Source organism: Theropithecus gelada, chromosome 8 (assembly GCF_003255815.1).
Source record: "Theropithecus gelada isolate Dixy chromosome 8, Tgel_1.0, whole genome shotgun sequence".
NCBI lineage: Eukaryota > Metazoa > Chordata > Mammalia > Primates > Cercopithecidae > Theropithecus > Theropithecus gelada.
In genome coordinates this window covers 89,327,274-89,354,678 of record NC_037676.1, presented here as the reverse complement: position 1 = coordinate 89,354,678, position 27,405 = coordinate 89,327,274, and the positions used below count along the sequence as shown (strand labels likewise).

The 27,405-nt window shown below is 34.7% G+C and overlaps 1 protein-coding gene across 2 annotated transcripts in view; it reads right to left on the bottom strand.

The window, feature by feature from the left end:
• CNBD1 (cyclic nucleotide binding domain containing 1) overlaps nucleotides 1-27,405 on the bottom strand; it is a 585,185-nt gene that overhangs the window by 535,356 nt on the left and 22,424 nt on the right. For both annotated transcript variants that reach the window (XM_025394780.1, XM_025394781.1), the window contains exon 3: nucleotides 13,081-13,194. In XM_025394780.1, coding sequence (XP_025250565.1) covers nucleotides 13,081-13,194 — 114 coding nt within the window. The remainder of the gene's footprint in view (nucleotides 1-13,080; nucleotides 13,195-27,405) is intronic.

Sequence of the window (27,405 nt, the reverse complement as noted above, 5' to 3'; positions counted from 1 at the left end):
GCTCCCATGATTCAATAATCTCCCACCAGGTCCTCCCCCCAACACATGGGAATTGTGGGAGCTACAATTCAAGATGAGATTTGGGTGGGGACAGAACCAAATCATATCAGCACGCTTATACTTACCTTTTGTAGCAGCATATGTAAACCTGTGTAATATGAACCAGTGAGGAAAGAAACATGTTCTAATAACATATTCTAAAGGTTTACTTACACAGGTGTTTTTCTGTCAGACACTTCCATTCACTAAAAGAAGAGTGTATGATGCCTCTTTAAGAAAGCATGTTTACAAATAATTTTTTTTTAAGTCATGACAGAGTCCATGCTGAATATGCTACAACCATCATATATCCTGAGAGGTGAGTAATTAGGATTGCATGTTTTAAAGAGACAGGATCCTCTGCAGCTTCTCATATTTAAAAGGCATTTTATTCTGATTCCCCTTTATATGGATATAGTTTAAATAAGTATTTTAATAGCTAAATAGATTAGTGGTATTGAAAATTTACTTAAATGCTAAGATGTACAAAGAAAATAATTTATTTTCTATAAAGAATCTAAACCTTTCTCATGAGCTGACAAACCCTCTTCCTCCAATACCACTTTATGGTATCTCAGTCTCATTAATTTGAAGAAGTATAATTAGAAGAACTTTGTTTCTGTCAGGTAAATAAGGCTGTTTTAACAATTTTCTGTCAATTTCATATTTTTTTCTGGACTTGATTTGGGTGTGTGTTGGGGGGTGGGTTGGATTGCTTACACGATTCTGGTTGGGGAGAGGAAGCTATCAGCTGATCATCATCATGTTTCTGTTGCAGAGTGGCCGGCAGGTTGGCTCTGGATTGGTATCCACTTAGGAATGACTGGCTTTTTCTGCTTCTGCATCCACTCTTAACTATCTTCCCCTCGTGTCATCAGATTCCTGACTCAGCAGCTTGGTTTTCCCCTTCCCAGAGTCCTACCACCCATCAGTCCTACTGGCAAGTCATTCTACTCTTACCAGTGTTCATGGGAAATTCTGGACCCCCTCCCTACATGCTAGACACAGACCAAGGGGATCTAATGGCACTAACTTGAGGTAGATCACAAGACATCTGTCTCCACCAGTTCTGTACTATTCTCTCTTCCTGTTGAATGTTCTGTTGAGCCCAATTTAGGTCTTCCTGTACAGCAGTAATTTTCAAGAATCAACTACAAGTTATTTTTTAATTACTAAGGTCCTAGCCTGAAGCCAGGGACTCCAATTTACATAATGTCAGTGGACATATCTGGCATTAGTATTTTTCAAAACTCTTAAGGTGATATTAATGTGTAGTTCAAGTTGATTATCATTGTCCTAGAAGATACAGCTTCCTCAATAACTATCTAGATAGTCTTTCTTGTTTTCTTTTCTTTTTTGAAACAGAGTCTCGCTCTGTCACCAGGTTGAAGTACGGTGGCACGATCTTGGCTCACTGCAACCTCCACCTCCCAGGTTCAAAAGATCCTCCTGCATCAACTTCCTGAGTAGCTGGGACTACAGGTGCGTGCCACCACGCCCAGCTAATTTTTATATTTTTTTAATAGAGACGGGGTTTCACCATGTTGGCCAGGCTGGTCTTGGTCTCTTGACCTCGTGATCTGCCTGCCTCGGCCTCCCAAAGTGCTGGGATTACAGGCATGAGCCACCACCTCTGGCCCAACTATCTAGATATTCTACACTCCTGACTGTGAGATTCATACCAAGGACGGGAGTGGATAAAGATAAGCAGTTGTTTAGTTTATCTCACTTTATCTCTATAGCTCTCCTCTTTCTCATATGCCTCTGTTGCAGTAGGTAGCTAGTAAGGCATGAACAGGGCAGGAGACTCTCCCCAACCCAAGAATGTCAGATAACCATGAGGTGATAGGCAGTTGTTAACTATCTCCCTAAAATTGTAATTGGGCCTGGGCATGGTGGCTCACACCTGTAATCCCAGCACTTTGGGAGGCCGAGACAGGTGGACCACTTAAGGTCAGGAGTTCAAGACCAGTCTTGCCAACATGGTGAAACCCTGTCTCTACTAAAAATACAAAAACAATCATCTGGGCATGGTGGTGCATGCCTGTAGTCCCAGCTACTTGAGAGGCTGGGGCATGAGAATCGCTAGAACCCAGGAGGTGGAGGGTGCAGTGAGCCAAGATCGTGCCACTGCACTCCAGCCTGGGTGACAGAGTGAGATCTTGTCTCTAAATAAATAAATAAATAAAGTTAGCTGGGCATGGTGGTGGGTGCCTGTAATCCCAGCTACTCAGGAGGATGAGGCAGGAGAATGGCTTGAACTCAGGAGGCAGAGGTTGCACTGAGCCAAGTTTGCACCACTGCACTCCAGCTTGGGTGACAGAGTGAGATTCCATTTAAAAAATAATAATAATAATAATGGTCGCAGCCAGCACCAGAGAAAGGCAGGCTCCCAAAAGACAGAAAACACCTGAAACTAGTAATCAGCAGTTTTCTAATAAGATTCCAGTAATTGAGTGAAGTGGACTTACACGTACATATTATGAGGTAAAATGGCAGAGTTTAACAGGTATATGACTTTCTAGGGACATTCAACTGGTAAGGGAAGCCTCAAGTGAGCATGCATACAACTCTAGTAAACACACTGTGCATGCTCACCTCCCAAGTGTCAGCAGGCCACTGTGGATGCAGACAGCCCACCCCAAGGGAAGAACCAGGGGAGAAGGAATGCAGGACCCCAGAAGTATGCCAGCGTATAAAACTCCAAGTCAAAGGTCAAACAGCACACTTGATCTCTCCTGTTGCCCACTTGGCCCTCTTCTAGGTGTACTTTCTGTCTTTTCATTCCTGCTCTGAAACTTTTTAATAAACTTTCACTCCCGCTCTAAAACTTGCCTCAGTTTCTCCTTCTGCCTTATGCCCCTTAGTTAAATTCTCTCTCCTGAGGAGACAAGCATTGAGGTTGCTGCAGACCCAGACAGATTTGCCACCAGTAACACCTCCATTTTATATCTTCCTCTTACTTAAAGTAATATTTTTCCTACTCTATTCTCTATGGCACATGGGATACAAGGAAGGAAACAGTCATAAGGGAATATATATCAAAAGTTAATACAAAAATATTATCTTCATTATATATATTTATCTCCCTACAGTATCTGTAACATCAACTAGAAAATGGAACCTTAGATTAATAGAGCTAAAAGGAGAACTGACTGTCATCTACCTGAGCATTTTATTTTAGATATAAGCTAACTAATGTCCAGATAGACTGACTTCTCCAAAGTCATATAGTTACTGAGTGGCAAAATAGACACTATATGTCAAGGCAATGCACATTCACTCCAATGCACTCTTAATTATTAGCTGGATTCCACTCATCTGAATTTCCAAAGAGTTCTTATACATCTTGTCTGGAAAGTTAATTGTATATGAATATATCATTATGAAACCACCATTGCAAAAATTATAACAGTGAGAAATTTATGGCAATGAAGGAGGTTTGATCTGGCCAACCCTCATCTTGCCTTTGGCCTTCAAGTTGCCCTTAATTGTCCCTGGGCATGGGACAAGCTACCTTTGGGAGATATTTAGCTTATAGTTTAAATGATAATAGCCCTCCCCCAAAACTCAACTGCATTTGTAAAGCTAATGGAAGACCACAAGCCTAGGAGGATAGAGGAGCCTGAATTCAGCTAAGGTGTAGACATAAACAATTGCCAGCCATTATGCTGGAGGTCACAAGACATGCAACTTCTCCAATTATACCTGAAGGTTAACATCACTATTGTAGAATCTCAAATTGGCTTTTTGATATGTCTTTTCAGGTTTTTTGCATGTCTAATAACACTATGGCTCTACCAGGACCCACCAACTGCTCCTATGGCCCCACCCAGAAGCCATTCAGCACGCAGGAGGACCATTTCCCACATTCCTATGGTTGCATCCACAATTAATAAGTAGCAAGAACTCATTTCCTAACTACCCATAACCCTTCCCCCAAACTACCTCTGAGAAACCCTAGCCCCCAAATTCTCTGAGAAACTGATTTGAGTAATAATAAAATTCTGGTTCCCTGTTCAGGTGGCTCTGCATGAATTAAACTCTCTACTGCAATTTCCCTGCCTTAATAAATCAGCTCTATCTGGGCAACAGGCAAGAAGAACCCATTGGACGGCTATAATTATAATCTTTTTTCTATACTAGACATGTGCCATTTTGAGTTAAGCATCTTTCTTCTTTACTATTCCATTTGATACATTTGCTCAAGCATTCAATTCATATGAATCAACTATTCTGCTCCTGAAAGGACACAAAGATAGATGTGTACCCCCCCCCCCCCCCCCCCCCCCCCCCCCCCCGCTCCCCCTCNCAATCATATATCTGATTTGTATAATAACTCTATGCCCACTTTTCTTATTTCTTAGACTATGTAACACTGCTCGGAGCTCAGTGGGGGAGCTCTCCTGCCCATCTCGTTTCACAAGCGAGGGAGAGTTCCAGGTTCGAACCTGTAATAAAGATCCTTGCTGCTTAGCTTTGACTCTGGACTCTGGTGGTCTTCTTCGGGGAATAAACGGTCTGGGCATAACACTCCTTTTTCTGAGAGTGCACTTTAGATAAAATAATATTGATTTTGTGAAGTATATAGTTTAAGGAAAGTGTAGATTAGGTAGATACCACCCAAGTTTTTTTTTCATTTTTATTCATTTGAACTCTTTACAAGAAGAAACTTCTTCACTTAATATTATACATCTGACTTTTAGTTTAACATTTTCTTCAAAATTAACCAACTTTCATTTTGATTAACTGAGTAATCTGAATACAGTCATATGTTGATTAATGATAGAGATACTTTCTGAGAAATACATCATTTGGAAATTCTGTCATTGGGTAAACACCATAGAGTATGCTTAACGAAACATAAATGGTATATCCTGCTACACACCAAAGCTAATATGGTATAGCCTATGACTTCTAGGCTACAAACCTGTACAGCATGTTACTGTACCAAATATTATAAGCAATTGTAATACAATGGTAAGTATTTATGTATCTAAGCATATCTAAACACAAAAAAGGTAGAGTTAAATTAAAATACAGGATTAAAGATGTAAAATGGTATACCTGTAGAGGGCACTTCCCTTGAATGGAGCCTGCAGGACTGGAAGTTGCTTTGGGTGAGTCAGTGAGTGAGTAGGACATTATTGTACATACATATAGACTTTATACACACTGTATACTTAGGCTACACTAGATTTACTTGTAAAATATTTTTCTTTCTTCAATAATAAATTACCCTTTGATTATGGTAACATTTTGATTTTATAAGATTTTTCATTGTTTTTAATGTCTTTACTCTTGCAATAACACTAAGCTTAAAACACAAACACATTGTACAGCTATACAAAAATACGCTCTTTGTTTCTATCTTTATCCTATAGCATTTTTCTATTTTTACAATTTTTTATTTTTATTTTTACTTTTTAAACTTTTTTTTTTGTTACAAATATACAATTACAAACATTAGCCTAGGCCTATATAGGGTCAGGATCATCGATATCACTGTCTTCCACACCCATATCTTGTCCCCCTGGAAGGTCTTCAGGGACAATAACACACACAGAGCTGTCATTTCCTATGATAAAAATGCCTTCTTCTGGAATCCCTCCTGAAGGGACTGCCTGAGGTTGTTTTACAATTAACCTTATTTTATATATAAATAGAATAAATACACTCTAAAATCACAATAAAACTTATAGTAAATACATAATCAATAACATAGTCATTTATCATCATTATCAAGTATTATGTACTATACATAATTGTATGTGCTATGTTTTTCTATAACTGGCAGCACAATAGATATGTTTACATCAACATCATCATAAAAACATAAGTAATATGTTAAAGTATGACATTACAGGCAGCTATGAAGTCCCTGAGTGATAGGTAATTTTTCAGTCCCATTTTAATTTTATGGGACCACCATGGTATATGTGATCCATTGTTGACTGAAATGCATGCAGTGCATGACTGCATATTGGAAGAAGTATTATAGCTAATAATTCAAATACATCATTGGTTTCCCCTTAGCTTCTGCCACACTATTTCTGGTTTACACCTTCTAGAAAAATGTACCCCTCATTGATAAACATTTTGCTTAATATCTACCAATCTAATACAAATACTATAATTGTTGAACTTAATCAGAATTTTTAAAAATTGTTTTGATATTTTAGTGCTGACTAACCCCTTCTGGAACTAAAATGGTCAAAATCTGGTAACATTTTTATAAAAGTCAAACAAAATTATAACAAGTAAGCAGCCTTCTTTGTAAATACTTCAATTTCCACCCCCGTAAAAATGTCACATTTTGCGTAATATTGACATTTTAATAATATTATTCTTCCAGTCTGGGGCATGGAATATCTTCTTACTTTTTTGTGTCCTCTTTAATTTTTTTCATCAGCATTAAAATTTATAGTTTTCCTTGTAGAGACCCTTAAGTTCTTTGGTTAAATTTTTTTCCTAGGTATTTTACAATTTTTGTGTCTATTGTAAATGGGATTGCTTTCTTGATTTCTTTTTCAGATTGTTTGCTGTTGGCTTATATAAATGCTACTGATTTTTATGTTGCTCTTGTATCCTGCAATTTTACTGAATTTTTTTATCATTTCTAACAGTTTCTGGTGGAATCTTTAAGGTTTTCTAAATATAAGCTCATGTCATTTATGAACAAGGATAATGTCACTTCTTTCTTTGTTACTACAGTAAACAATCTATTGTATATTTCAAAATAGCTAGTAGAGAATAATTCAAATGTTCCCAGCATAGATCAATGTTTAAGATAATAAATATTTCAACTACCATGATTTGATTATTATACATAATATAAATTTATCAAAATATCACATATCCAAAAATGCATACATCTATTATGTATTAATAAAAAGTCACATTTTGAATAAATATATTTTTAACAAAGGTTTCCATAATGCTTTGGATGCTTATTATTTGTTTACTCAATTACAAACGTTTCCTTAAACTTTTGATATAGGAGCTAAAAATAAATTATTTAGGCAGATAGTGAGGGTGAAGGAGTCCTCGGCAAGGCTTCCTTTTAACAAAAAGCGGCCCCCAAATAATTTCTTTTCTAACAAAGAGCAGCCTGAAAAATCCAGCTGCAAACATAGATAAGCAAGCTAAAAGCTTGCAAGGTGAATGCCAACAGCTGTGCCAATAGAAAAGGGCTACCTGGAAACCAGGTATGTTCAACATGGAGGCTCCATCTTCCCTTTTCTTTGTCACCACATGTACAGTAGAAAAGCAGGCAACATGGTGAAGTAGAGAACCCTTCTGCATAATAAAAGATTAGGGTGAGGTAGCCAGATTCTTCGCGGGCTATGCAAACAACACACCTAATCCTAACCAGTTCTTTACGCTATGCAAATGGCATACCTGGTCTGACCAATTTTTTGTGGCCTATGTAAATCAAACACCACCTCCTCAAGCTCATCTATAAAACCCCCTGCACATTACTGGGGACCAGAAGACCCACTTGAGACCCCTTCTCTCTGCAGGAGAGAACTTTTCCCTTTCTTTTGTCTGTTAAACCTCTGCTCTTAATCTCACTCTCTTGTGTCCACGTCCTAGTTTTCCGTGGCCGTGGAACAACAAACCTTGGGTATTACCCCAGACAATGAGACCACTTCATTTCTTTTTCACTCCTGACATAAACTGACCTAAACACACATTGATTAAAAATCTATGTCTTTTCTTATTGCTTAAAGGGTAGATATTAAATTTATTGAAGTAAACAATGTAGCAATTTTTTAAATCACTGTGACTTTATGTATTAATGTATCTTACACCTAGGAAAGCATTCATTGTTTACAGTGGCTATCTTCTTTGTGCAGGATGCTCCCCCTCCCCCATTTCTTTTGCTAACAGGTTCTATGCCACTGGGCAGCCAATCTCAATCCTTTTTCAGGATTATTCTGGCTGAAAAAAATTCCTTTTTCTCTCCAGTGTTAGAGGTGTTACAAGTTCAAAGCTCCTGGTAACGATATTCCCCGCCACATGGAGAAAGGTCACAATCACCAAGAGAGAATTGGGATAATCTACAAATATGAGCAGGGATGAGAAGTAGAGGTTTGACAAGCACTCCAGATCTTGTAACCCTTTTCTCTAAGGCTGGCTTTTCCCATCCTCCAGTAGGTTAGGTGAATCAATACGCAACTTTTTTAAATGTTCCTCAAAGGAACTTATGTTCCTTTGAGTCCAATTTCTATTACAATTAAAAGGCTGGACTAATTCATGATCTAATCTAAAAACTGAAAGATGAATTCATGAAGATAAATTGTGCTTAAATAATTATTAGCAGGATTATTGCTTAAGGCTATCTCCCTTGAGAAGATCTGACTCATAAACTCTAGAGGAGCAAGGACCATATTCATCTTACTCTACACTAGCACAGTGCCTGCTATATAATAGCTACTTGGTAAATAATTGGATTAATTAATAAAAGAAAGAATTGAATGTCAATATAGAAAAGGGTGGTTATACTGTCCAATTTAACACAAAATCAGAAGATTTCTTGACGCCAGAATGTTTCTCTTCTATGTATTTAAATCACAAACATCATGACTTTCTATCTTAAGCTAGGGTTCTCAGATTTTAAAAATATTTCTCATCATAGTACTGAGAATAAAGTTTGGAGACTATAAATTTGAGTAAATGTTCAAAGGCAAACAGATTGAGCTGTAGTTTACATATTCTGGGTAAAAATCACTGCAATATTTATTTAGGAATTTTTCAAGTGTAGAAAGTTACAGTTACATTTAAAAAATGTAAACTATTTACCAAATTCACTTTAACGGCACTGTTCTCAGGAAACCATCTAGCTTTACAATACTTCCAAGACTGTCATTAAAAAGTAAATGAAAATATCAAAACAGTAAAGTTATAATTTTTGTGAAAAAGAAAGTTCTAAAATAAGCATAGAATAGGTTGAAAGCAAAAGGACTCCCTAGCATTTTTTTAAAATTAGTACATTTATAATTATATATTCTAAATATAAGATATAGATGTAAATCTGAGATTATGCTCCATATTTCTATAATGAGTAAAGATGGCTCAAAATGGCAATCACATTTTGTTGTTGTTATTGTTTAAAAAAGATGACCATTATGTTTATTGGGAAAAGGTAAGTCAATTATTGTACAGTATCATCAAAAAGAATTATTGGCCCTGTGCGGTGGCTCATGCCTGTAATCCCAGCACTTTGAGAGGCCAAGGTGGGCGGATCACAAGGTCAAGGAGATCCAGATGGTCCTGGCCAGCATGGTGAAATCTCGTCTCTACTAAAAATACAAATTAGCTGGGCATGGTGGTGGGAGCTGGTGGTGGGAGCCTGTAGTCCTGGGAGGCTGAGGCTGGAGAATTACTTGAACCTAGGAAGCAGAGGTTGCAGTGAGCCGAGATCCGGCCACTGCACTCCTGCCTGGGCAACAGTGCAAGACTCCCTCTCAAAAAAAAAAAAATAGAATTCTTAGGATGATAATCACAACATTGTTCATTTCATCTAGCCATTGGAATATGGAAATCATTTCATTTCACAGCCCCCTTTAAACATACTGGTACTTCATATAAGGTGAAGTTTCCATCTTTTTGTTGCTGTTGTTTAATCTATTTGAAAAATGGTCAATTTCTTGACAGATGGTATAATGTACATAAAACATCACTGCCATCAATAGTGCATGATAATAATGAAAACGAGTACAATTTAAAAGTGTTTTCAATGCATAACTCTGAAGTAGGGGATCAATATGGTCTGTCCTCCTTTTCTGAGTGAAAACTGAGTGTGAGTTAACAGACTTCTTTCTTAAAAGTCATGTTTCTGCTATTGAGTGAAACAAACACACAAAACCAAGTCTTTTGGGTCAGAACCGAGTGTTCTTTTTAAAACAACACAGCTTCCTCTCTATTTGATTTCCTACATATGTGAATATGCCAAAAATTTACCTTCTTATCAATCCATGAATAAAATAGCAGTACTTCCTCTTCTTATCCTATTCTTCAAGTTTTGTTCAAATAGAATTGTTTCTCAATGTCTCAGCCAGGTCTTCTGCTTCTTTTCATTTGTGTGCCTTGCTCCATATGGACTTAACGTTTCTATGTAGCATTTCTCCTGATCTCCTTGAACATGGCTGTCTTCCTTCAATATTTACTAAATGACCTGGCATCACCAGCTACCCACAGCCAGGCAGGTACCTTATTTGCTATTGTAGCTACCACATAATATTTGTGTTAAATGAATTATAGTGTTAAATATGACAATGATAATAGGTAAATATTGTTGATGAATAATTATAGTAGTGTAAATGTTAACAGTGTAGGTATTTAGTGTCTGCTAACTTGCAAGTTTCCTCATCAGTTTTATTCCTTTAAAAGATTCTTGGATTTACCTAAGCTCAGTTTCCATCATCAGGGTATCTATAGATATATCACATTGAATGAGGGACCCATGTATACTAAGCTAAGAAGAAAATTCACAATTTTCTTAATATATTTTAGGAGATTCTATTTAATTCAATTTAAGTTGTGGTTTTGTTTCATTTTGTTTTGTTTTTTGGGGTTTTTTGTTTGTTTTTTTAATAAAGTCATGCTCTGTCTCCAGGCTGGAGTGCGGTGGTACAATCTTGGCTCACTGCAACCTCCTCCTCCCAGGTTCAAGCGATTCCCCTGCTTCAGCCTCCCAAGTAACTGGGATTACAGGTATGTGCCACTATGCCTGGCTAATTTTTTGTATTTTAGTAGAGGCAGGGTTTGACCACGTTGGCCAGGATGGTCTCGAACTCCCAACCTCAGGTGATCTGCCTGCCTTGGCCTACCAAAGTGCTGGGATTACAAGTGTGAGCCACCATGCCCAGCCCCTAATTTTCTCCTGAGCTTCCACTTTCTCTCTTCTAATCTTATCCCATGTGCTTCATATAGTGTCAACAATATTCCCCACTCTTCAGGTGGACATGCAATTCAAGATTGGCAAATTCAGCACAGTGACAATCTAGGGATATGATATAATTTAATTAGAGGTTTCAATGAATCTCCTGCTGGGCCTGTTTCAGAACACCTCTGTTCTCACCTGAATAATAAAATAAATCAATGTGGTCTTCCTAGACCTATTACATGATATGTGAAGATGAAACCAACCCAGCAAAGAGGAGGCAGAGATACAGAGAAAACTGAGTCCCAATGTCATCATTTAATGGTGAAGTTAGCTTTACAGCAAAACATTTCTAAAGTGTGATTCTTAAAATTCCCCTTGATTCTTAAGCTAATTTTATTGGCTTTTCAGACACTTAAACAAATCTTAATTAGTATACTGTAACTTCCTAGTTCTTGTGTATTTGGCAGTCCACTCTATTTTCACATTTAAACCACAGTTTTACTGTTAAAACACATTTGGGGTCTGTCCCTTTTCTTAAAAATATAAAGATGGTATTTCATTACCAAGTATGTTGACAGCCACTGGGTGCCTCCCTGTAGTCCTTTCTAAATTTAATGTTTTAACTAAAGAAGCAGACCACTGCTGGTAGATTAATGAATAAATATGGGGGCAAGATGAACATATCAGCTATCTATAAAGGCTCTTGGTCCCTTATTCTATAGACAGAGCTACATTTACAGGTCTCTTTCTAGTCAACAAGATTAGAATAGAAATTGAGTATATTTGGAATCAAAAAGTACAAAATATTTTTATTAGATATTTCTAGAGTGATGTTAATTTGATAAATCACAGTATAAGCATTGTATGATCATTCCAGGCAGCCTTACTATCTAGGGATGTAGTTTGATCTACATGACAGATACAGTGTTGGAAAAAGTTATATTTGAATTTCTGTTTTTATAAGATTTTATTAATTTAACAGAATTGTTCTTGAAAAGGCAGAGCAACTCCATCTCCCAGAGATTTTTCCCAGTCAACTAATATGATATGTTTCACATAATACTGCCCTATGGCTATAAAGAAAAGAAAGGTATGGGATAATGAAATAGATCTATGTCTCTCATGCTGATATCTTCCAACCCCTGGAAACATATTTGTTACAATAATTTTGTTTGAATTTTTACATTTGTATTGTTGATATAAATAAATGAAAACATAATCTTGATCAACTCCCTTACACAGCCAGTAAGCAGTTTGCCCATGGGGCAACACACATCTACTACTCACAATTATGGGTCAGTCCCTCTGTTAAATATCAGAAATAAAAATACTGACTAGTAAACACACAAGCAAAATACAGTCTTACAGATACAGCAATACAAGTTATTAGGGAGTACGGCAGTGGGGTAGCCAAGGATGTGAAGAGGTCAACTCTACTTCAATAGTATGGGGTAGGAGGTTTCCATATCCACTGTAAGATACTTAAGGAACAACAAAGAGAAGTGAGAATGCCTTTCTAGGTACTGCACTGATATAAGAACCTTACAGTTCCACTGGTCCCAGGGACAATTTGAGAGGAGCTGCATCACAATGTGATCTGGCAATCCATCTTCATCCTTTACTGAGAGGGCAGTTACACATTCTGCAACACCCTTAAGTAATCTCATTGTTTGACTTTAAAAATACATAAAGCACATCTAAATACAGGTCCACCTAGAAGCAGGAGCCAAGTAAAAAAGGCTTCACAAATGCCTTTTAGTGCCCCACGACTTTGTCATTTATACCTTGATACACGACACACCTCCGAATATCCTCCACCCACAAACACTCTAATCCTTTCCGTTGGGAAGTTTCTCATGAAACTTTGTAGAATATTTTAATCCCTTTCATAAAAACTGCTATTCATTAGTAAAAGGTAACAATTCTTTGACAAAAAGTTTAAATAAATATGATCCTTAGCAGTGGACACATATTTTTGCTGAACAAAAAATGAATTTACCCTTACAAACTAATTTCTGTTTCCTTGGCTGCTCCCTAGTGTAGAGGGCTGGAAACTGGTCAAATATTTTCAGTATTGAGTTCCACTTATGTGAGCACAAGCACACTCATACACACTCATCAACCTTGCTTTCAAAAGAAGGTATCATTACCTTTGTTCCTCCTGTTTGAAAAGTTTAGGAAGTCTGGTTTTTCGGTGCAGGAATACTTTAGGATATTGCTTCATAAATGTATTGTGAGTTGATAAGGTATTGCTTATACTCCGGCTTAAAAAGAAGACAGAAATTAAATTGTAAGTGTCGTAGGATAACAGCTTCCAAGATAAAGATTTTTAACTTAATATATACATATCAATTCTATACTGAATATTTAGTCTAAGAAGTAACTAACAAAAATATAAAATATCAATATTTTGTGCCTTAAAAATATCCAAATCTCAGTGAGAAACATTTTAAGAAATACAAAATGTATGATAATACATGATAATATCAATGTCACAAATTTAATTTTTGAAGTTGTCTTTTTAAAACTCATATTTCTATAATTGATTAAAGTTTTATATAATGTACTACAGAATTAAAATTCCCCTAAAATTATTTAAAATAGTTTACATCTACATTACTAGAGAGAATATTTATCTGAAACTTTGCCATCTTGTATTAAAATCTTATGCAGTATTTTTTAGGTCTAGAGTAAAGATGTGTTACAACAAAAGATCAGCATTTTCCAAATTCAGATCACTGAAATTACCTAAGATGCTTTTTGTAAGTAAAAATTTCTGATCCATTTATTGATAATCATAAACTCCAACAGTAGAGCCCTGGGTGGGTTTCTCTTTTTTAAATATATTCCTCAGGATGACTCTTATATGCAGCTACAGCTTGATCTATGGCAAATACCAAAAATGCCAATAAGCAAGATCCAGAGAATAGCAAATTGTCATTAAATGTTAGGTAATGATATTTGTTTCTGGAAAATCCACATTCAATTTTAAATTGACAACACCATGAAATATTTGTCAATTTTTTAAAAAATGCTAAACATTCATCTTGAGGGCTTATTTCAATAAGTATAAAAAATTATCGTACTTCAAATTTAACACTGACAAACATCTTAGCCAATAGTTGCCACATGACAATGAACACAAAAATCCTCAAGAGAAGGCTTTTTTAAAAAGTCTTTTTCATTTTTATTGTAAATAATAACAACACATTCTAAAATATTTATAACAGCTTTTTCTTCTCTTGGATAATGTTCCTAAAACACCATATTGATGCTTTACACAAGACAAATTCTACATACTTTAAAAATCTTATTTAATGTAACTTAATTGATTCAAATAGCACAATATGATGTGATTTTCTATATTAGGCATTTTTATTCATTTTCTCACAGTGTAGAGATACATTCACCAAGCATCAAATCTTTTTAAAATCTGACCACTGATTTATTGGAGGCTTCCCAGAAAAAAATTCTTTGTTGTTTGGAACTCACATTCTACAATCATCTATTTTACACATCTACCTGTTTTTCACTGGATACTTGTTATATTTGAATCATTGTACTAAGATCTTTTACATTGTTTTGTATTATTGCACATTTATATAACCTGACAATATGTTTTATTTGAGTTACTTTATTGACCCTTCTGCACAAAAAGAAACTGCAACTTTAATAGTTTGCCTAATTCATATAACTAAGAAGTGGAGGATACAGGGTACAAATGAAAACTAAATTGACTCCAAAACCCATTATTTTAACTGCTGGGATATTCTACCCCCCAATTAATAAAACATAATTAGTTCTTGCTATGTGCCAGGCACTCTTCTAAGTAATGTATATGTATCTTACTTGACTGTATTAACTAGATACTCCTATCCATTTTGTTCCCGAAAAGATGCTGAGGTTCAAAGAGTACAAAAGTGTAGACATATGCAGCCTATACTACAAAACTTGGAATCCTATTCCAATCTGTGATCTGGTTAGATCATCTTTGGAGTGGCTAAAAAATTTATTCCCAAATACTAAGACTTTTACCCAAGTCATTTTTTATGTGTATAACCTTAGTTATACTTACATACTTTATGTATATAACCTTAGTTAGCTGCCTCCTTCACCTAATTCTTGAGAATTTCCAAGATGTGGTTGGTAATGTACATGGATTCAGTGTCTAGGATCTGGGTCTCCAAAAGTAGTATGTCCAAAAAGTGAAATACGTGGAAGATTGAAATGGAAGAGTCAAATACTAGAGCTGGAGATGACATGATTTTCAGATTGAGCCCCTAAATGACCTGTAATGCTATAATGTATATTCTATGTTCCAAAAATGTAATGTAGAACATATTCCTACTTCTGAATCTCTTGTTGAAACAACAACATATGTCTGTGTGTTCAGTAGAAAAGTATTATTGTCTAAAACCATGTGAAATCTGTAAATAAATGTATCTAAATATGGAATATAGAAGTAGCTGAGGGGAAACATAAAATAATTAGCATGCCAGAGACAAAGAAATGTTTAGAATTATGGTAGAGTTGGACAGTAGATCATGGACCTAAATACCTATCTCACCCTTAAATTCTGTCCTGAAGATGTTTTTTGTGATTTACCAGGCTATGAGTAAATACTACCCATGGACAAAGAAGTTGCCACTTCATTGAAGCTTACCTGCAATGAACTCATCTATAAGAAAATAACTCCAACTTCCTCAAGCAGATGAAAGGGAAATACATTCAAAATATATAGGTTTACACAGCAGAACTCTAGAGCACTCTCAGGATTCTCTATATACAGGGATTACAAAATTAAATGCTTATCATATCCAAGCAAGTATCATAAGGTGGGAACTGTGGTAAGCTGAAAAGACCATGTCCACATGGAAGGACCTGTGACCTCACCCTTAAGACCATTTTTATCATGTATTAATAAAGTTCAGTGTGTTCAGATCCTGTAGTTTTCTACAGAAGTCAGAAATCTGTACTCTCATGTAAAAATGTCTTATTTTTAAATGTTAATAACTGCTATGGATTGTATGGTTCCCCCTCTCCCAAAAAGGCGTATGTTAAAGCTCTAACACCCAGTGTGACTATATTTGAAGATAAATGCAGTCTCCCTAACTACAAGGGAGGTTGGTAAATGTAGTCTAGCCCTGTGCCGAAAAAGAAGATAAAGTTTGGAGGAGCATACAGAAGCCTTTAAAGTAGATATAAAATCACTGACTATATTAGATTTGGATGTATTATTATTTAGAAAAGTGTTTGTCATTTTACAGATAAGGAAATAATGCATATAAAGTTTAAATTACCTGCCTATGCTTATATAAACTAGCAAAATAAGTGAACACATTCCAATCGTCTTGCTCCAAGATTAAGGGTCTTCCATTTCTCATCATAGGCACAATCTAGTAGAGAAGGAAGGAAGGAACATGTCGTATTGTCAGGGAATACTACCGAGGGCTTTAAGTGATCACCCTTCCCCTGTTCTAGGCTAATCTACTTGGTGTTCTCATGGCTGAGTTCTACCCAGTGGAATATAAAAGAGAAGGCAGAAGGATGTACCTAAAATGATTCTTCCACAGAAGATTCTCAAGGTCCTTTTCCCTTCCAGCTTGATGCAGAGGAATAAGGTGGCCTTGGAAGCCACACAATAAAGACTGAAGAGCAAATGTTTAGTAGAGGCCTGAGTTTCTAAACTAAAAGAACAAACTGTCAATGAAAAGCACCCCTTTATAGCATTATGTGGGAAAGAAATAAAATTATATTGTGTAAAGCTACTGAGATTTAGTGTTTATCTATAGCAACCAGAAATACCCTAATGCAATATTTCTTCTGCATCTCATTCAGTTTTGCTCACGTCTGAAAACATAATAAGCTTTTAATAAGATGCTTATTGATTAATTATATTTATGCGTTTGCCCTAAGGCAATTCACATTTTTCATTTTAAGTTAACTAAAGCAAGTCATAAAAGTTGAATATATTCAATCACTTATAGATTGTTTCCTCCTGAATTTGTCTTACAACTATCATAGCACCTACACACGTATTTGATGAAAATTAAAAGAAATACAAGTGATATCCTGATAAAGGAGGCAGGTACATTTGATAAGAATTAAGCTGATTCTATATTTTATATATACGATATGTATATTGCATATATAAACACATTTTCATAATGCATGTCATTCTTTTATTACAGTATGAGTTGAAAAATAAACATTCCTTAAAAATGTCAGTGTATTTAACATTAGGCCACTACAAAGTTTCACACTATTCAGTGTCTTCTGTTCTTATTTAAAATTTTTTTGGAAATGTGAGTTTCTAGCCTTATTCATGGACAAAGCTCATTAGCCAATGACTTTATGCCTTCAAAATTATATTCTTTCAAAGAAGTTCCACATGCTATTGCAATTAAACATTAAGATTAATCTCAAACTTTTCTGAAGGAAAATTTAAAGATCTGTTTGACAAAATTAACTGCAAGATTGAATGTAAACCTCTTAAGAGAGATATTGATCAGTCATAAAAATTTACTTCCCCTGAAATAACTAACTAAAGTTCTCCCTATTTTGAGAATCAATATACGATTTGCACATAAAACTGAAGTCCTGTAACCTTATATGAAGTATTTAAACCTTTCATTTATTTTTTTATCTTTAGAAAAGGACTTCCTATCTTTAGGATTGTTATAGTAGCTAGAAATAATAAAAGTAAAACTTCAGACCCACTGTTAATAGTATATTAGGCATGTAAAAATGTGAACTGTTAATGTAAATCCAGGTACAGAATGTACAGCATTTAGATAAAAGACAGTTTTTAAATTTTTATTAAAATCACAGGGCTCAGAAGCCTCACTTTTAATGGAAAAAAGGACAAGAATGTGAGTCACCATTAAATCTTCCTGTAGCAGTACATATAAACGCAGTGCCTGTCATGTTAAACGCTATTAAGACTAGAAAAATCTAGTTATGAGAAAGATTTGTTAAAAAGTACCTAGACACAGACTCAGGAAAAACGTTGATCATTAGAACAGAACTATTAAAAAGGAAATATCTGGCACTCATATACTGGTAGGGTAGAACCTATCTTATACCTTAGAAGAACACACCTTCTAACACACCTTAGAACATACCTTATATGCACACATGCCAAAATGCAAAAAATGAAAAAAAATCTTCAAGCTTTTTGCAGCATGGCAGTCTTGATTCTCTAAAGTGCCCTGTTGTTGCACATATCCTGCATAACAAATTTCTGATGCATTACTGGTCTTATGAAAGGTGACCTAGGTCTCCAAGGCCCACCACATTGCAAGAAAAGAAGGGGGAAAGTGAGTGGATACTTGAGATGTGAGCAATGGGCAGAGAGGAGGGGTACGGTGTTCTAAAGGCAGTCATTGATACGAAGGAGCATGGGTGGGAGGAATTGAGCCATGACCGAGGAACAAGGAGGGGAGCCCAGCCATCTTTGTGGAAGGACTCTTGAAGGAGAATGGAGTAGCTTAGCTTGATGGTGCACACTGAGTCTAGGAAGAGATAGATATAAATTTTCTGTTGAAGAATTTTTCATAATTTAGGCCACATGTTACTACTACATGTTAATAAGCAAATCTTTCACAGAAAGATCACCTGGAAAGATAAGCTGCCATAAGTGCAAGCCAGCAGCAACAACATCAGATTTATATCCCTAAGCCTATAAATTACCCTATGTTAGATATAAAATATAAAAGAGTTATATATAAGATCTTTATGAAAATAAAGGAGGGAATCACAATGATGATTAAGAACAAGAGACTATCAGGAATAGCCAATCAAACTTGAAGAACTAAGTGGAAAATCTCAAATTGAAAATTACATATATTTTTAGTATCTTTAAATTTTATTTTTACTGTATAATTTAAGTGTACAATATGATGTTATAGAATACACACAGAAAATAAAAAAGATTTCTATAGGGAAGCAAATTAACATATCCATCATTTCATATAGTTACCCATTTTTATTGTGTGTGGCAAGAACAGCTCAAATCTACTCATTTAGTTTGAATCCCAAATACAGTGCAATGTTATTGCCTATAGTCCTCATATTGTGTATTAGATCTCTTCACTTGTTCATCCTACATATATTCTACTTTGTGTCCTCTGATCTACATCTCCCCATTTCCTCCCTTCACCCTTGCCCCTAGTAACCACTGTTCTCTATCTCTGTATTTGCAATTTTTTTAATTTCACATATAAGTGAGATCAAGAAGTATTTTACTTTCTGTGTCTGGCTTATTTAACTTAACGTAAGGGCCTCTGGGTTCATCTATGTTGTGGCAAATGGCAAGATCTCATTCTTCCTTAGGGCTGAATAGTATTCCTTTGGGTATATAAACCAGATTTTTTATTTTTATTTTTCACTTTTATTTTAGGTTCAGGGGTACACGTGCAGGTTTGTTACATAAGTAAATTGCATTGCCTTTTTATTCTTCTAACAGTGTCTTCAGCAGAGGAGAAGATTTGAATTTTAAGGAAGTTCAGCTTAATCATTTTATTTTTCATCAGTCATGCTTTTGGTGTATTACCTAAGAAGTCATCACCAAACCCAACGTTACCTAGATTTTTTCCTTTGTTATCTTATATGGTTTTATACTTTTGCATTTTAAATTTAGGTCCATGATCCATTTTTAGTTAATTTTGTGAATAATGTAAGGTCTCTGTCTAGACACATAATTTTTTGTTTTTGGATATGGATATCCAGTTGTTTTAGTATCATTTATTGAAAATCCATACTTTCTCTATTGAATTGGCTTGCTCCTCTGTTAAAGATCAGTTGACATATTTGTGTGGGTCTATTCATAACCTCTGTATTCTGTTTAATTGATCCATTTGTCTATTTTGCTAATACCACATAGTCTTGATTGCTGTAGCTTTATAGTAAATCTTGAATTTGTGTACTCATTTCTTTTTAAATTAGTAATTCAAAGAGTACACATGCAACAGAAAAATCTCTTGTAAAATTGAAAACAACATAAGTTACTTTGAATTTTATTTTGACCACTATTCTGATCATCACTTAACACTGAATTTTTTCATCACCCTCAGAGAAAACCCATATTAAATCAGTGAATATTATTTTAGGCTTTTTTGTGTCTTTATATACATTTCAGTGAACCAGTAGATATATAATTTATAGATTTATGTTTAAGTGTGTGGTCTTTGTATATAAAAAATATATCATATTGTATTTGAATACAATATGTGGTATACTCAGTGGTATATCCATACAATAAATACTATTCAGCAATAAAAGGAATGAGCTATCAAGCCAAATACACACACATACACACACACACACAATATATATGTAGATCCATACAATAAATTCATGAAATAAAAATTAATCATGAAACACAAATATATGTAGATTAGTATATCCATACAATAAATATTATTCAGCATTAAAAGGAATGAGCTATCAAGCCAAATACACACACGCACACACACACAGAGAAAAAAACTTAAATACATATTGTTTAGTGAAGGAAGCTGCTGTGGTTTAAATGTGCCACCCAAAATTCACGCTTTTGAAACTTAATCCCCAGTGCCACAGTGTTGTAAGGTGGGGCTTAATAAAGGTGATTGAGTCATGAGGGTACGACTCATGAATTAATGCCATTATCACATTAGCAGGTTAATTATCATGAGAGTTGATACAAAGCAAGTCTAGTCCTTGGTGTCTTTCTCTATCTTCTCTATCTTTCAAAAGCTTGCTTTCGCTTTCCACCCTTATACCGTAAGATGACCCTTGACAGATGCCAGTCTCATGCCCTTTGACTTCCCAGCCCCCAGAGGTGTGAGAAATAAATTTATTTTCTTTATAAATTATCCAATCTCTGATATTGTTTTACAGCAACAGAAAACAGACTAAGACAGAAGGCAATCTGAAAATAATATATACAGTATTATTCCAACTATATGACATTCTTAAAAAGGCAAAATTATGGAGACATAGGAAAAAATCAGTGGTTGTCAGGGGTTGAGGCTAGGGAGAAGGGAGGGAGAAGAGATGGAGCAGAAGATTTTTAGAGTAGTAAAACTATTCTGTAATGTTGAACATACATCATTACATGGAATGGTTGACCCACGTCATTATATACTTGTCAAAAGCCCTACAATGTTCAACACAAGCAGTAATCCCTAATGTAAATGGGTTTTAGTTAATAGTAATATATCAACACTGGCTAAAAATTGCAACACACTTACCATGCTTCTGCAAGATATTGATAATATGGGAAACTAGGAAGGAGGGGTCAAGGTATATGTGGAAGTTATACTTTCTACTCAAATTTTTTATAAAGCCAAAAGTATTCAAAAATTAATCTATTAAAACATATGAATAAAATAGATTTAACTTGTTCTAGTATATAATGTGGAATTAAGATGAGAAGAGATTTGAGAATGTAATTCCACTTAGAAGTTTGGTAGTCCTGGATTCAGGTAATAAAAGCTAGAGTGGAGTAGCAGATTAAAAAATGAGTGATAAACAGTAGAGATACAATGGAGCAGTAGAATCTAATTATAACACAGGGAGAAATAAAGAGAAAAGGTAACAAAACATGCCTGCAAGATTTTCATGCTTTAATTACTGGGTAAATGCAGGCCTTCCACAAGTATTTTTTGAATGTCACCTATGTATCATGTACTGAAATAAGCAATAAAAATTCTCAGGTGCACCAAACAAATAGTGTTGCTTTTTTTCCCCAGGAGTTTACAGTCTAACTGTAGTGATATGTATAGAAATAGAGAAAGAAAGTGAGTTTTCAGGAAAGAATGAGTTTGTTTCTGAAATCAAGATCTAGGGAAATCTGAAGGTTAATGAAATCTTAGCAATTATCTATAGCAACTCCTCTAATTTGAGAAAGTTTAAGATAATATCATCTAAACCAGTGTTCCTTAAGAAGAAGGGAGGATGGCAGAAGGAGAACTACTGACATTTTGGTTGGGACAATGTGCAAGATTTTACTGTACATTACTAAAGGTTTAAAATCCCTACTTCCTTTGAGTCATGGTAATAAAAATAAATATGTGTACATTTCAAATGCCCCCTAGTGAAGGTACCGCCCGAGGTAGAAAACCTTGTCTAAACAATTGGCTATAAGAGTGTACATGTTAGGTAAAATATGATTAATAGGCATGCCTTGAATTAACAACCTATTGAATAAATGTTAACAACCTATTGAATAAATGTAAGATCCCACCAATCTCTGCCCACATTTTCAGCCATCCCAAAAGACAGGACTGTTCTGGATTGACAGTGCCAGCTAGTGGTCATCAGAGGAAACCTCAAAATAAAAAATGGCTTCATTCCAGACAAAGCAATATTTAATGGCTCAAAGCTCAGATCATTTCTTTTATGTGTACATAAACCATCTTTTTAAAGCTCTCCTACCTTTCCTTTCTCTTTCAAACTTTATATCCATAAAAATAAAAGTCCCCTATTTCTTCATTTATTTTTTAAGACAAAAATACATGTCTAATTATGTCTGGAAAGCCAACAGAATTATCAAAACATTCTCATTAAGAAAAAGAAAGGTTCTCACCAACATCCTGTGAGTGAAAAAAGAGAAGAAAGAGGAAAGTAAGATATTTTGAAACAAAAATTAATAATGAATATACTCTAAAGGCCTTATGGTTTTCCAGGAACCTCCTTAAAATTATCATAATTATCGGTATCAAACTCTTAATACTTTTCTAATTAAAGGTACTGAAACAATGAGAAAGAAACAATTACTCAATTTTTAAATTTTTCATTAATTACTATAAATTTTAAAATGTTATTTTCCTCTTTATTATAAAAGCATAACATTTCGATATATTTTGAGCAAATTAAGGAAAATTGGGTACTCTATGACTTTGTTAGTTAGCTTTTTTGTTTTAAAGAACAATGATTAACAATCATATTTAGGTTAAAGAGTTTCCACTAGAGGATTGAGTTGACTTCCTGTTCTACAATTCTGTGATTCTATAATATTGTGTCTTTGGAAAATTCTGAATGCTTGACAGTAAATTTATAAATGAACTTTGGACTAAAAGCTGTTCACGGGTGATAATTTTTATAAGTATTCAAGTATTCATGGGTTATAGTTTTTGTAAGCATTTGACCTTTTTTATAATAAAAACTCTCAATAGAAGGAATGTACATAAACATAATAAAGGCCATATATGATAAACCAACAGCTAACACTATACTCAAAGGTGAAAAGTTGAAATTTTTTCATCTAAGATCAAGAACAAGACAAGTATGCCCACTTTCACTACTTCTTTTCAACATAGTATCGAAAGTCGTAGCCAGAGCAATTAGGCAAAAGAAACAAACAAACAAACAAAAATCAGCCCAATGGGGAAGGAAGCAGGGAAACTGTCTCTAGTTGCAGACAAAATGAATCTGATAAGTATGAAAGCCTAGAGACTCCACCAAAAGCTATTAGAATAAATAAATATAGTAAAGTTGCAGGATATACAAAATCAATGTACAACAGTTAGTCATGCTTCTATATACAAACCACCCAAAAAAATCCTAGAAAAATAATTCTATTTACGATAGCAACAACAAAATAGATTACTTAGTGTGAATTTAACCAAAAAAGTTTAAAGATCTGTATACTGAAACACTAATGAAAGAAATTGAAAACACAAATAGAAGGATATCCATGTTCACTGATTAGAACCATTAATATGGTTAAAATGTCCATACTACCAAAAGTGATATACAGATTCAAGGCAAACTGTATCACAATTCCAATGTCACCTTCACAAAAATAGAAAAAACAATTCGAAAATTTGTATGGAACCACTAAAGACCCCAAACAACCAAAGAGTCTCGAGCAAAAAGAGCAAAGCCAAAGGTATCTCACTCCCTGAATTCAAAATATATTATAAAGCTAGTATAATCAAAACAGTATGGTGCTGGCATAAAAACAGACATATTGATCAATTGAACAGAAACCCAGAAATAAACACACACAGTTATAATAAATTGATTATTGACAAAATTGCCAAGAACACACAATGGAAAAAGGACAGTCTCTCTAACAAGTGGTGCTTTAAAACACCAGATATCCACAGCAGAGAATGAAATTAGACCCTTACCTCTCACCATATACAAAAATAAACTCAAAATGGATTAAATACAAAAGATCTAAAACTTAAACATAGAACTGCTAGGATAAAACATAGGGGAAAATCTCCAGGACATTGGTCTGAGCAAAGATTTATTGAGTATGATCTGAAAGCATAGGCAATAAAAGAAAAAACAATTAAATGAGATTACATCAAACTAAAAGCTTCTGCACAATCAAGGAAATAATCAACGAAGTGAAGAAACAACCTACAGAATGGGAAAAATATTTGCAAACTATATATCTAATAAGGAATTAATATCCAAATATACAAGGAACTCAAACTACTCAGTACCAAGGAAAAAAAAATGATTAAAAATGGACAGAGTTTTTGAACACGTACTTTGCCAAAGAAGACATATGTATACCCAATGTGTTCATGAAAAAAAATAACAAATGCTCAATAGCAGTAATCAATGGGGAAATGAAAACTAAAGCCACAGTGAGATATTACCTCATATCTGTTAGAATGACTGTTATCAAAAAGAAAGGTAAGTGCTGATAAGGACCTGAACTAAAAGGAACCCTCATACAGGTACACTGTTAGTGGGAATGTAAATTAGTTCAGCCATTATGGAAAACAGTATGGCATTTCCTCAGAAAGACTAAAAATAGAATTAACATATGATGCAGGAACCTCACTTCTGGGTATCTATCCAAAGAAACTGAAATCAATATGTTGAAGAGATATCTACATTCCCATGTTTATTGCAGCACTTTTCACAAGAGCCAAAATGTGAAATCAACCTAAACGTCCATCAATGAATAAATGGCTTTAAAAAAATGTAGTACTTATGCACAGTGGAATACTGTTCAGCCTTAAAAAGAAGGAAATTCTTCTGCAACAGCATGAATAACATCAAGGACATTATGCTAAGTAAGATAAAGCAGGCACCGAAACACATATACCATATGATCTCACATAGAGGTGGAATCTGAAAACATGAAAGTCACAGAAGCATAGAGTAGAATGGTGGTTACTAGGAGCTAGGTTGCTGGGGAGGAATGTGGAGATGTTGATGAAAGGGTATAAAGATTCAATTAGACAAGAGTAAAACGTTTTTAAGATGTATTGCACAACAGGTGACTACAGTTAATAATAATATATTGTTTATATAATAGCCAGGAGAGCAAATTTCAAATGTCTCATCACAAAAAAGTAAGAGAAGTGATGGATATGTTAATCATCTTGATTTAATTATTTCACATTGTGTACATATACAAAAACATTTTACCACAGATATGCATATAATTAAGATTTCTTGATTAAAAGTAATATTTAAAAAGAATCCGCTCTCCAGACAATACTAAAAAGAAAAACTAAAGTCTGAATCTATCCTAACTTATTTATAATCAACACAGAAAAGTCTTGTACATTTTTTTGAATCATCAGAAGATATTTATTTCTATTGAACATCAAAATAAAATCCAACGCAAAACATTGAACTCTATGCCAAATGTCAAGGAGTTGGAAGCACTAAAATAAATAAAACAAATCTGCCTTCATGGAGTTTGTAGTCTACTAGGATGAAAAATCTTGCACTCAAAAATTTAAAAATCCAAAGTGACATCATCCTCCCTTTGTTATTAATTTTTTATTTTATCTTCAATAAAAAAAATCCTAGGATAATATACCAACCTACTGCCTTTATTCTAATAGAAGAAACTTTTTTAGAATCAAAACTAATGCCTTTTGTGAGTTTCATGTACAAAAATTTAAAACCTTGAATTATTTAATTCTCAGCCTTCCTATTTTTATTATAGGGGAAAAGTGTAATTTATTGGTCATTTTTCATCTATAATACATAAAGAACTAATAATATGGAGAAATACATTTTTCCTAAATTGCTTCTCAATTTGTTGAAATCACTTGAATTCTGAAGTTTTTAAATAATTCCTGTGAATGTATTTCTGGTAAACTGTCTAAAGAAATGTCAAGGGAGAAAAAGGACCGGACTTCTAAGCTTTTATTAATTTGTTGTAATTTTATTCTCACCCCAAGTAAATATTCATCTTCACATTTGATTTTATATTTGTAACTATATATTGTATTTCTAACAGAATGATGCAAAACCTATATGCACATACCTTAAAACCTGTTCCCCCAGCCCCCTAGTGTGTACCAGTGCTCCAAAAGAACACATCCAACAATTTCAGGATTTGGGTTTCTAACAGAAGACACAGTAAACATAAGACTTACTAGAGGGAGTCAGGCAGTACAGCCAGACTGGACCTGAATGAGATAATTGTCTCATGAGAGGACACTGCCCAAGAGGAATGATTCAATCCAGGAAGAGGAAGGCTGATCACATTTATTTAGAGGGGATACTTTGACAGAACTAGATCTAGATGATTCAATTTCTCTTATTATGACCCCCCAAGAGAAAAAAATCTAGAAGTATTTTGAAAAATGAAATGAGTCTGGGCCAGAAAGCAAAAGGAAAATGAAAACAAAAAGGCCATTTAGTTCCAAAAGCCTTGACTAGCTTCTCATGCATTAGAAAAGGGACCAACATATAAGATAGATTCAAAGCTTGGATGGTAACATTTTTCAAGACACTTAAAATATTTAATGAGCTTTTCTGAATAACAATAATAATAAAAATAACTAACACTTCTGGAACCCTACGTGCCAGACACTATTTACATATATTAGGCTCATTTAATCATCCTAGTAACCCTTTAAAGTGAGTACTATTGTTATCTCCACGTTACAAATGAAAAAACCAAGGCAGAGAAATGTAGTAAGCAGTATAAAATCACACAGAGGGTAAGAGGCTGAGACAGGAGTCACACCAGGCAATAGGTCTCGGGAGTGTGTGGACTTCATTCTTTACTCCATGTCGAAAAGCACTGGGAGCGAGGAGGAGGCAGCAATGCACAGGGGAAAATGATCCCTCTTGACAGAAATCCCAGCAATATCAAAGTTGAATGCCTTCTTCTCTCTCTCTCTGAGAAAGAAGAAATGAGAAGACAGACAACAATATAAAAATAATTTGAAATGGATTGCAAAGTACAAGGATGTGACTTGGAGATGTTTTAAAGTAGAGAGAGAAAACTCTGCAAACCTAAGGCATTCCTCAGCAGTCCCATGAAGGATGAGTGAAGGAAGGTAAGAGGGTGGGTGGTCACTGATGGATATGGAAGGAAATAACCAGTTTTATAATTCTGAAAATCCCACTTGGAGAAAAGAGTTGTCAAGGAAATAGATCTTTTAAAACTAAATCTTCAAGTATCACACATCTTAGGAATCCTGAGCTTTGAACAGTGGTATTTCCTAGTTCTCTGGTTCCAGTATATTTCAACGAGGCATTCCCTATTCACT